The sequence below is a fragment of the Protomyctophum bolini genome (genome assembly GCF_963924005.1).
Source record: "Protomyctophum bolini genome assembly, chromosome: 2".
NCBI lineage: Eukaryota > Metazoa > Chordata > Actinopteri > Myctophiformes > Myctophidae > Protomyctophum > Protomyctophum bolini.
Window position 1 is genome coordinate 35,930,564 of NC_137863.1, and position 12,042 is coordinate 35,942,605.

A 12,042-nucleotide genomic window follows, 5' to 3' on the forward strand; every position below is an offset into this window, starting at 1 on the left:
AGACCCTCGGCCGTGTGCTCGTCCTTAAGGCCCGCTCTTTATTTGTCTATTAGACAGGCAACATTTTGACCCTCTCCCTCTCAGTCGGTCATTATAGTGTTGTTCCATTGATATTCACAGGTCGGGCCACCAAATGAGTCCTCGCTGAAAGCAAAGGGCCGGTGGAACTGTGATGGTGCTCCTCATCGATTTTTCCCTTTTCATGTGGCCATGCATTTGTCAGCCTCTGGGGCCAGCAGTAATGTTTGGTAATGGCCCTCACTGTGACAGTAGGGATATGGTGCTGCTGGCTCCCCGTGGAAGGTGAAGGGTTAATTCGGATTCGCCAATTTGTGATTATCTTATTTTCCCGATGTCTGGTACTGCTGCCAGCGGGTGCCCTGCGTGGATTTAATTGAAAGGAGAGAGAATGAATGTCTGTCCCGCTATAGGCAGGCCTCACAGATACATGCTGGCACACAGGCAGACATAGATACTGTACTGTACACACACACATACACAGTAAAGTCCTCAGTGTTAATCCATCCATTTGCAATCTGCGAAATTTGCAAGTGGTGCCCCCCAGAGGCACCACCTGACTGGCGAGTCAGTGTAGAAGGGAGTACAGTTGTAGCCTAATTCAGGTCCATTACGCTAAGAACAGAGGGTTTAAGTGGTCGGGTAAATGTAGAGGACAGATTTCACAAAATACCCCAAAGGAATGAGGACTAAATTATGAATTGTTCTTTGTTTCCTTCTAGTTTTCCAAGTCCATGGTGCTCGACGTCTACAGCGATTATGTGAACAACTTCACCAATGCCATGGCGCTCATTAAAAAGGCGTGCATGTCCAAGCCTGCCTTCTTGGAGTTCTTGAAGGTGAGATTCATTCAAGTATTTGGTGGATTGCTTTATCCCATCGCTTTTCTTCTTGTTTCATGTTTGAGCGACGCTAACCGCTCCAACATGTGACTGTGTAGAATTACTGTAGTCTATTAGTCTGCACGGTCACTGTGCTTACAGTCATGTGACGTAACATCATCATCATATACTTATATACTTGAGAAAGACCAATACCGGTCGAAACGTTGTGTGTCCTGCCTGCTGTGATTGTGAATAAATACTTGGAGCATTACAAAAGTGAGTTGCGAGCCCTTGCTTTTCTTCACATCATCATCATTCATCATCACCATGATAAATGGCACTGCTCACTTCACATGGGTGTGATTTTCCATGCATTTGGTTTTTCACATATTCTTCTAAAATCCTAAAAGTTTTCTGAAAAACCTGGAAGAAATGCAAAGGCCAATGTGAATGTGTGAATGTGTATTTGACCATTTAGAGAGATGGTGCAAAAGGGCACATGTGCAATCTATTCCACACCCAGTGTGTGTCCATCAACGGTTATAGTGGGTGTCCTTGAGCTGGACAATTAAACCCTACCTGCTGTCATTTGAAGTCGCTCTGGGTAAATGCCACGCCGCGACAATGACGGGCATCTTCATTCACTTTTATACATACGGTATAGCTGTGGTGTGCTTTTGTGAACTCCAGGAAAATATGCTTTATTCATTGTGGTTTTAACCCATTTAGGCCTGACCTCGAAGTTTAAAATCTTCTAAATCCTCCAGTTTTCTGAAATAAATATTTTCACGACTTTTCAAAAGCTAAACCATAACATAATGCTAACACCAAAAGGGTTCCCGCCCAAAATGGGTTAAAGCACATTATAGTACATAACAAATATTTATTTCTCCCTCCACAGTGCATCGCCCCCATCTATAAATGCACGAGATGCATCTGACAATTTACCATTACACTGAACCTGTCAACGTTGCACATATTTTATGCTTTTCCCCCCCTTTTTTTGTAATAAAGCACGATAATGCACACTTGCACAGTGCACCACTGCAATATAGCTTTCTGTGTACTGACCTGAACCTACACTTCCACGTGCTACACACACACGTGCAGGCATGGACGCACACACATGCACACAAACCGATTCCTTTGGCACACGTGCCCTGATATCACTAACTAGCTGTATGTGCCAAGACACACTCCTACACAACTTACTATCCACAGGGTATTCTATCTATCCTGCTCCTATCAAAGCAGGAGAAACTTTCATTCTGCTTTCTGTCAGGAGAAATATATAGTTTTCTTCCTCATTCTACTCGCCTCTTGACCTGACTCTCTCTCTCTTGCTCGCTCACTCTTTCCAACTCCCATCTTTAACTCTCTTTCAGAAGAAACAAGCATCCAGTGTTGACCGGATTACCCTGTATGGGTTAATGGTGAAGCCCATTCAGAGATTCCCTCAATTCATTCTCCTCCTGCAGGTATACATGCTGTGGTTTGTTTTTTAATTTTGTGTTCTCAAGGCTACTGTTATTAAACTGAAGCAAGCAAAATATGGGAAACTCAGTGTAGGGTCCAAAGTTCGGCAGCAATGTCCAAGTACCGAAAATGAAATCCTGGAACTTGATAATGGATAACAACTTGATAAATAAAGTCAGACCTTTATCATTTACAGGAGTGTTAGTTTGCAAGTTAGCTAACAAATTGCAAATACAATTTAAGCATTTAGCATTATGCTTTCATCTAGAGCCATTTTTGTTTGAAATCAGACTATTTCACATTAAATCTAGTCAAAACGACAGGATGCGAATAAGGAGGTAGCCGCATAACTCGTAGCTATGATGCAAAAAAAAGGTTTATTTTTTTATTAAAATACCAAAGTTTCAACAGAATAGTCTTCCTTAAGGATGACAAACTATATGATACCAGGTACACATCAAACATAGCATCGGTCTAAACAACATGCTATGTTTAATTCTTTTTTGAGGGGTGCTAGCCCCTGCTATGCACAGCTTTGTGTGTTTGTGTGTAGGAGCACGCAATGTGATGTATGATGATGTATAAGAACGCCCCGCAATTCACACAAGTGTGATTTTTGTTTTTTCTAAATTTACAGTAGGCAATTATTACCCTCTTTGTCTACCTTACTGGCTCACCTGCAAGTAAGGATTGCTTCCAACCTACAATGCCTTGCTGAGAGGCGATGACAAAGACCCTCCTCGGTGCTGGGTCACTTCACTTGTCCATTATGTCCAACAGCGGTGGGGCTGGACCATTCACTAATCGATGCACGTACAGTGGTGTGCTGTGTGCTGTCCTTGGTTTGTCTACTGTATTGTGACTTTCTTTATTGTGTCCTTCAGAATAAGCCTGTTTTGTGGCATGCTTGACTAAATAACTGTCAGTTTTTTGCCTATGATAATTAATCAGCTATTATTAATTTGTTTTTTCAAGTGCCCCTTGAGATAGTTTCAGCCCTGGGCCTCTGACAGTCTAGCTATGCCAATATTGTAAGGGCTTCAGGGAGCATGTTAGTGTGTAACAGCCACAAATATAACCTTCCACAGTAGTCAGGCCTGGAGATATCCTTTAGCGAGGAACGTTCTGATCCTTCGGATGTTGTTTGTAAAATAAGTGTAAGCCTACAGGATCAAGTGATCGCTGCAATTTGGAAAGATTTCTGCAGGGGCAGGGCTTTTCAGGGAAGAACATCGCGGTTGTTTTCTGCAATCTGCGTTGAGCTTATGGGAAGACATCCTCTGTGAGATGTCAGTCAGGCATGCAGCGATGCAGACTTTACCATGTGTGCCAGAGGGAAGGAAAGCGCAAAATAGTTGTTATCAACAACAGTGATAGGAGGGCTTGGTGCAAAGTAAAAAGGTAGCGGGCGGGGGGCAACTAGAGCCTAAAAGATCAGACACAGTGAGAGATGAGATGTAGAAAGTAGCCATCTCAGGCTACTTTTTAGCTCGAGATGTGAAATGAGAATTTGAAGTCTCCCCGGGACCCAAACTAGCAAAAATATCACATCTACGAGCTTGCAATCTATCACATCGCCTTCGTCTTTTCCCCCTCGCATATGAAATTCTTGTTTTCTCGCTCCTTTGCTCCTTTTATTTTCAATAATCATTTGAAATAACTTGTATTAACGGTAATTGTAGGACATGAAAATCGCAAATGGGTCCCGAGTCCCGACCCAGTAGTTATTTGGAAATACTGAGCTAGAGGGTACCTTTCCAAGAAACCTTGTACACAAGTTCCAACCAGTCAGGCAGGAGGAGAACCACTTCAATGCTGTCCCATCGATCCCACAGTCATGGTCATATAATTGTGTTGGTCGTTCGTGGTATAGCCTAGTTGTTATTTATTTTGCTGCAACAGTCTGTCTCACACTCTCACACACACACACACACACACACACACACACACACACACACACAATGGACTTGACTCTTCAGTTCTGTGCAAAGGCTTAGATTTGAACTCTATTCGAACTTCCACCATAATTGCAGTAACTCAATTCATCCCCCAGAAGGCATCGATTATCCATGAATTCAAAAGTTATTAATGTGAATCAGGAATTTTCTCCGGGCCTTAAACTCCTAATAGGAAGTGTACTGTGTCATACATTAATGGGAAATAAATGCTCAAACTACAGAGGCAATCGCAGGAGCCTTCAATAAAAAGGTTTGCTCAGAGTCTTTTCTACTCTTCTTAGGTGTCAGATACAACACATGCCAACGACTTACTGTAAGACAATCACAGGATACGTACCGTAGGTAAATCAATGTACAGTAATGTACCATAATGTCTGTGATTGACAACTTCTAAAGAGGCTTGATGCTACACTACGTGATCCAGGGCTGGAGAACGCAAATACTTTTGTTTATTGGGGTTACGAGCTCCTAATAGAGAGAACAGCCAATCCAGCTTTTTCTTTTTGGTTCTTCTTTTGTAAAGCACTTTCTAACTTTTTAAGTGAATTCTAAATAATAATAATAATACCCTGATGAAGAACTATTATGTCAACGTGCGTTGGTCATGCTAAAAACAAACACTGACACTTATTCATTGAAGACAATGTGTTTATCATCTTTCATAAATGAATTGCACAGTACAGCACAGTTCAAAGCAAAACCATAGAGAACAATGAATGCTATCAGACAGAAAACAAGGGTGGTGATTATTACACAAGGGAAAATATAGACATATAGCAGGCTCTCTCTGTATGTAAAAAATATCACGTCTGTTTGGTTTGTTTGTTTGTTTTAGGACATGTTGAAGAACACCCCGAAGTGCCATGTGGATCGCCTGCCTCTGCAGTTGGCTCTCACTGAGCTGGAGATGCTGGCGGAGAAATTGAACGAGCAGAAACGGGTGGCAGACCAGATTGCGGAGACCCAGCAGCTAGCGCGCAGTGTCAGCGACCGACTGCTTAGTAAGGTGACTGCCGCACCCCTGCATATGTATTGAGCACACGCACGCACACACTCACACAGACACACACACACACACACACACACACACACACACACACGTGTGAGTCCCAAACTCTGAGCCACTTGCCTCTTTTCAATGTTGGCCAAACATCTACCTATTATACGTGCATATAGCCATCACTTGTATCACTCTCCCACACATTGATTTAGGAAAGCATTTCTCCCTTCCTTTTATTTCGTGGAAAGCTATCTACAAGAAACGATGCCCATTAATGGTTCCTGAGCTATGCCTAAATGCAGTGGCAGAGGCATTCCCCCCTCCATTACCACTTTAAAATTGTAATCCTGCCGCAGCAAATCTGAACAAATGCTCCCCTGAATAAGACGAATTAGTGGGTAAATGAGACATTTAATTGGAAACCGTGAGAGATCAGTCCTTCCAGTCTCTCTCTCTCTTTTTCTCTCTCTCCTCTATCTCTCTATCTCTCTACCCACCCACAAACACCACAAAAAGCTGAAAAAAGCACCTGCCTCTCAGTGTGTCCCCTATCTCCATCACACTTCTCTCTCTCTCTCTCTCTCTCTCTCTCTCTCTCTCTCTCTCTCTCTCTCTCTCTCTATCTCTCTCTCTCATTTTTCTCGTTTTATTTCACTCTATCAGCCCTTGCTTTCCAGGACCGTGAGAGATGAGCTGATTGGGCCAATCTCCACAGCTCCGTACAGAATTCCATTTGCAGCAGTGAGACTGCAGAATTTCAATAGGAAAGCAGTCTCTGCTATTGCCCCCATAACCGTCCTATGAAATATTCATTCTTTGTCTCAAAGTATCTTAAGTCACCTGAATGGGGCAGATAACAATGTGACACAGACGCACGCATGCACACATGCACACATGCACACACGCGCACACTAGAGTAAAGTGCAGTGCACTCCGTGAATGACACATGCCCACCTCTCAAATCCACAATCCTGTTACACTAATGAGTCGTCCTCAGCGCTGCCTGAGCCACAGCCAGAAGTGCTTGCAGACAGTTCACGGACAGGGCTTCCAGTTCCTATTCAGTGAGATCTGGTCAGATGTGTTGGTGTCTGCACAGGCCGTAGAATGTATGCGAGAAGTAAAATTTCTCTTCCAAAACACAGGTGAATATTCTTCCAAAGAAACACAGACACATCAAAACGATGATCAAATTGGTCTCTGCGATGCGAGTCGCCTGTCTGGATTTCCCTAGATGTCTGTGACTTTAGCTACACTGAACATTTTTGATGAATCTGGCTTTGGAGATCGTTGTACAATGCATAAAATCAATTTAGGCAGATACAAAGCAGACCGAAACCAAAGTGATAAAAGGGACTTTCTGTTATTTCTTCTCCCCGAACATAATGGGTAATTGGAACCTCTGCCAACATGCGGTAACTTGGGTTGCATCTGTTATTGGAGTCTTTGTGCAGCCTGTGTGTTGGTGTGTGTTCATGACGTATTCATTTGATGGAGGGAGAGGTAGATCAGAAGGGCGATCCAAAATCAGTGTCGGAAACAGCCCTGTTCAGCTGAAGGTCCTATTCACTCTCCTATTCTGGAAAGCAAAGTTAATGGTTGATGGACACACATCTCTGTGTGTGTGTGTGTGTGTGTGTGTGTGTGTGTGTGTGTGTGTGTGCGCGGGTCTGCACATACGTGCATGTAACACGTTTGTCAAATGACCTTCACCGCCCTGGATGTGCTGCAAATCCCCAGTGAGACAGCCACTCCGCCGGGCCCCAACTCTGTCCTCTTGTGTCCTCCAGCCACTGGACTCTGGAGGATTGGCCCCTTTGTGATGTCTGTCATCCTCGGGCTCTGATCTGATTGCTGTGTCCCTTTTTAGCAACTGAGCTCGGAGCAGGGGTCACTGGTGCTTTGTGAGACGCTGATTGAGACGGTGTATGGTGAGCGAGGCCAAGTCCTGAAGTCCAAGGAGAGAAAGGTCTTCCTCTTTGACGATGTGCTCATCTGTGCCAACATAAATGTCAAGTGAGTCCCGCCGGTGCGGCGGTGTATATAACAAGCTAACACAGCTGAAGCTATCCCCTTAAAGCTCTTAAAATTGGTTTTGATAATGCTACAATAACGTGAGGTTTCAGCGTGGAGCCTTCTACTGTTTTGCTATGCAGGCTGCATACGGATCATTACTAGGCTCTACTGTAACATGCAGAATCGCCACAAGGCCCTGACATGAAGTTCTGGGTTTTGCCAAACATCATAGCAATGAGAAATCGCTACTTGCGAGTTTGGGGCACTATCGGGCGGTTGCAGAAGTTGTGTCAGCTTTATACAAACGGTAGAAACATGAGTCCTAGATTACTGACACAGAATATATTCCTGGTTCCTTTCCAATTCATCCTCTGTGACAGTGTCTTTCATCTTTCTACCAGAGAAGGTATGAGAGATTTTCTTGTTTTCTACTTTGCAAAGCTCCTGTCGAGGACTGTCGCCCAAAGCTCTACTTTAATCATCACTCCCATGTCTTGAGTCCAAAACTTGAGTGTTCCAAATTTGACTTTGTCTGCCCTCTGTGATTTGACAAAACCGATCACAATTGCGTGTCTGATTACAGGAATACATGAATAGCAATGAACTGCTCATATCCGCTGTTACAAATTGGTGATGCACTGTACATGGCTCATCTAATTCTAATTCCTGCTCCTCAAAAGCTTTCCTGGTGACATTTCAAAGAATTTCACAGTTTCTCCACCTATTGGGAGTGCATGGACTATCTGTTTGCAGGAGATAGTTTGTGAGCGTATTTGATTTCCTATACCTCCTACCTCCCCCTTAGTATTATTTCCATTTACTAATTACTACTCTTACATTTTCAGTCAATGAATGCCTTAAAACAATTTGCTGTTGACTGTTGATGTTTGATAGATAGAATGAAATGACATAGAATGAAATGACAAAAGAGCAAAGTATCACTAAAAAACAAGTACAAATATATATTTAAAATTTATTTTTTGTAGTAAGAATGAATGGACAGCAAATTTTCAGTCAGACAGTGCTTGTTGTTAGATGGTTGACCACTGCTTTTGTCCACCTGTCTGTCCACCAGGGGGCCCCCTGACATCAGCAGCCTGGTCCCCATCGGCCCCAAATACACCATGAAGTGGAGCGCCCCCTTGCAGCAGGTGCAGGTAGTGGAGGTGGGACAGGAGGGCTCCCAGAGCAAGGACACACTCTACCAGCCGGGCGGGGGAGCCAAGAGGTCTGCTGGGGCTTCTGCTGCAGGTACTTCAGTGTTTATTCTCTAACCTTGTAGCTCAACACCCAAAACAGACATTAGGCGTTTTTTTCCCGCGACCCAAACTAGTGAAAATAGCAGATCTACAAGCTTACACCGCGCTGCTTGGGCCCTCATTGTAAGCTTGTAGATCTGCTATTTTCACTACTTTTTAGGTCGAGGGGGGGGATTGGAATTAATTACATTTATGGAATATGGTGATGCCACATACTGTACATCTCATCTTGCACTCATCTCATCATGTGTGTGTAAATACAGTGGCAGCGCTCCTCCATTCAGTCTTATGTTCCATGTGTGTAGATACAGTGGCAGCGCTCCTCCATTCCATTATTCCCTAGCAAAAATATCGACCTGGGTCACGTGCCGCCTAATGGCTCTAAAGACCTAACGCATGCAAGAAAACATACAGTTTATCCAGTACCACACGTGTCGTCTCTCCCTAGTCTTGTTAATCTCATTACTTGGACTGACTTCTGGTCCTTTCTGACTCAGCGAAGGCTAATCTGTTTCTGCTCTGCAGTGTCCCAGCTGAAGGCTGGGCTGTAGACACACAGCCGTGGCCGTCTGTCACTCTGATGGAGGGTGTGTTTGTGAAGAGAATAGTGATGACAGGCACTCGCTCTCACCTGCCTGGGGCTGTTTTATCTTATTGGGGGAAAATGGACTCTGTGTGTGTGTGTGTGTGTGTGTGTGTGTGTGTGTGTGTGTGAGTGTGTGTGTGTGTGTGTGTGTGTACTGTGTGTGTGTGTGTGTACTGTGTGTGCGTGTGTGTGTGTGTGTGTGAGATTGTAGAGGTGGTGGAGAGGCCTGCGTGCTGAATCATACCCCAACAGTCTCATTTCACTGTCTGATAGACCACAAACACATCTAGAGCGGAGTCATCAATCTGCAGAGATTATTCCCATCCTTGACGGCTCCCCAATTAGAGAGCCAAGCCAGCACGAACTAGATAGGGATCAGGTGGTTGAAACACTACTTCTTATCCCATCCCTCATAAAACTCCCATGTATACAGACCTTGATGAGATTCCCCCCTGATAAACGTGCCAGGGTGGGGCGCTTCTGCAGAGCTACACGCATCATGCAATGTGAGCAGCTACTGTCTGAGGGAAGAGTGCTTGGGCTCTCAGTGGATTAAGTTATCTCCCTCATTGCCATAGCCTCATTATACTTGGTTGCACACAGGTGAAAACTACAAGCACAGCGTGTTGTGAGCTTGTACTGTAGAATGACTATTTTCGGTGCGCAACACTGCACACAACAATGGCCCAACACGCCTTTATCATTCATTAGTACTACTGGTACTCACTCACGACTTGGCTGTGGTGGCGCTGGTGGGTATGGAAGGATCATTCCAGGTGCTTCTTCTATTCTGTCACTCGCATTGAACCTTATAGTTGTTTGGCACAACGTGCCTTGGGGTGCCTGGTCTTTAATTTTTGAGGGGTGTTAGCTCCTCCTATGCCCAGCTTTGTGTGTTTGTGTGTACCACATTTGAGATGATTTGATTGGCTGAGCACGGAATGTGATGCATCATGATGTATGACGATAAGAGGGCCCCTCACTTCACACAGGTGTGACTTTTGTACTTTCTGTCTCTTTTTTTCCCCTATGGTTTTGACATGAGAGTAGAGCAGTCACCTTAATCACGCCTGGCCACAAGCCTCCCCGAGCATCTGCGGCGGGGCTGTTCCTCAGTTGTCTGCCCAGACATGCTGTCCTCCTCTATTTATAGTCTCAGCCTCTGTGATGTCATTCGGCGGGGCGTCCTGCCTAAAGAAGTCCAACGTTCCCTCGGCTTGGTTCAAAATGGACTCATTTTTCATTCCTGCAGGCCCTGGTGCCCTCCGTTATATCGACGAAGACCCTTTTCCTTTGGGACATGCAGGTCTCGACTCTCTACGCTCCTCTCTCTCTCTCTCTCTCTCTCTCTCTCTCTCTCTGTCTCTCTCTCTCGCTCTCTCTCTCTGGTTGTCTCAGTCAGTCCCTCTATCGGTCTATCCTGTAGTGTAGACAATGAACTCAACCACAGTTCTTGTGGTCAAATATATATATATATATATAAGTGAAACGAAGCACTGCATTCTTTTTTTATATATATATTTTTGGGGCTTTTCTGCCATTAATGATGGGATATAGTGGAGAGGGAGAGAGAGACTGCAGGGAATGACACACAGCAAAGGTTGTTGGATCGGGACTGGAAGTCTCGAACCCAGGCATTCGCCAATGTGTGGTATGCGCTTGGACTGCTAATATGTTTTCTCATGCCAATAAAGCCCTTTGAATTGAATTGAATTGCTAGGCCAGCAGGCACTGCATTCTTGCTGAAAAATAAAAATAGTAGTATTCAAAAGGGCATATTGCATATTACAAAAACATTTATACTGAATATAGCATATCTGCAAGCTCACAATGTGCCACGGTGTGAGCTTGTGAACATGCCTTAAGAAGTGGTTCATTCATAATGTACTTTCTATAATGTAGTGGAGTCAAAAGTATGATATTTGTATTTGAAATGTTTCCCAACATGCATTTCAGACACCACCAAAGCATTTCTGGAGTACAGTACTAGAGTAAATGTAGTTCTTTACTGTCCACCGGTGCCTATAGAGACCATTGAACTGTAGGTAGTGACAGAGAAGGCCCCAGCATGTTTCTCTGCCTACTTGCAAGCTGTCTGGGTCGATGCCACATCCCTTTAGTTTTGCGCACACACTGCCCTAACTCCACTCTTTCCAATCATTGTATTGGACAGCATTGGACAGTGGAAGACTGTGAGTCCTCTCCTCTGGGCATGGTCTCAGGTGAAAGTGTGCAACTGTATAACCAGATGTATACTTCGTTATACCACTGTTTTAGAAATGGCTCCGATAGCCAATCTACAACCTCACAATGTGTAATGTGAGCTTGTAGATCGCCTATTTTCATCATTCGATGAATTATGAATTCAGCAATAAGCATATGAAAGTGAAGCTGTGCTCGGTTAGCTTGCCAGAATTAATAATTTATGTTCAGGTTTTGACTTGTAGTTACGAACAAACAGAACAGGGGTGTTTACTGCTTAACATGGATTCAGAAGAAAGGAGCTTCCTCTCAGTTGTATTTTGGTAGAACATCACAGAACAGTTGCTACAGGTTTGAAGGCTGACACATTTTTTCTTACTTTTTTACAAACTTTTCTTTATACCGTTGCTGGCACCCTAGCAAGGTATTAGATTGCTTTTTTATAAAGAGAAAGTAAAAGCAAGGACATCTGCGATCCGGGAAGCTGCAGGGTCCCTCTGGGCTCAGCTTGCTTCCTCGCTAGCTATAGCATGCAAGCTAGCAACAGTGCATGCCCGGCGGTTGGTGCGAATAGCCGTGTCTGTGTGGAAAAAAGTGTGAAAGCCAATCCCTGCCTTACCAACGGGATTACGCTGGATTACAACTCAGCACATTCACCTCCGGGGCCACGTCCGGCAGCAAGACCCACACGACTCCCAGGAGG

The 12,042-nt window shown here is 44.3% G+C and overlaps 1 protein-coding gene across 5 annotated transcripts in view; it reads left to right on the forward strand.

Moving 5' to 3' along the window:
- The window catches only part of arhgef10la (Rho guanine nucleotide exchange factor (GEF) 10-like a), a 154,764-nt gene that overhangs the window by 37,727 nt on the left and 104,995 nt on the right, over nt 1-12,042 (forward strand). For all 5 annotated transcript variants that reach the window (XM_080780426.1, XM_080780425.1, XM_080780424.1 and 2 more), the window contains 5 exons: nt 741-857; nt 2,228-2,320; nt 5,112-5,282; nt 7,147-7,292; nt 8,368-8,543. In XM_080780426.1, the coding sequence (XP_080636552.1) occupies nt 741-857; nt 2,228-2,320; nt 5,112-5,282; nt 7,147-7,292; nt 8,368-8,543 (703 nt within the window). The remainder of the gene's footprint in view (nt 1-740; nt 858-2,227; nt 2,321-5,111; nt 5,283-7,146; nt 7,293-8,367; nt 8,544-12,042) is intronic.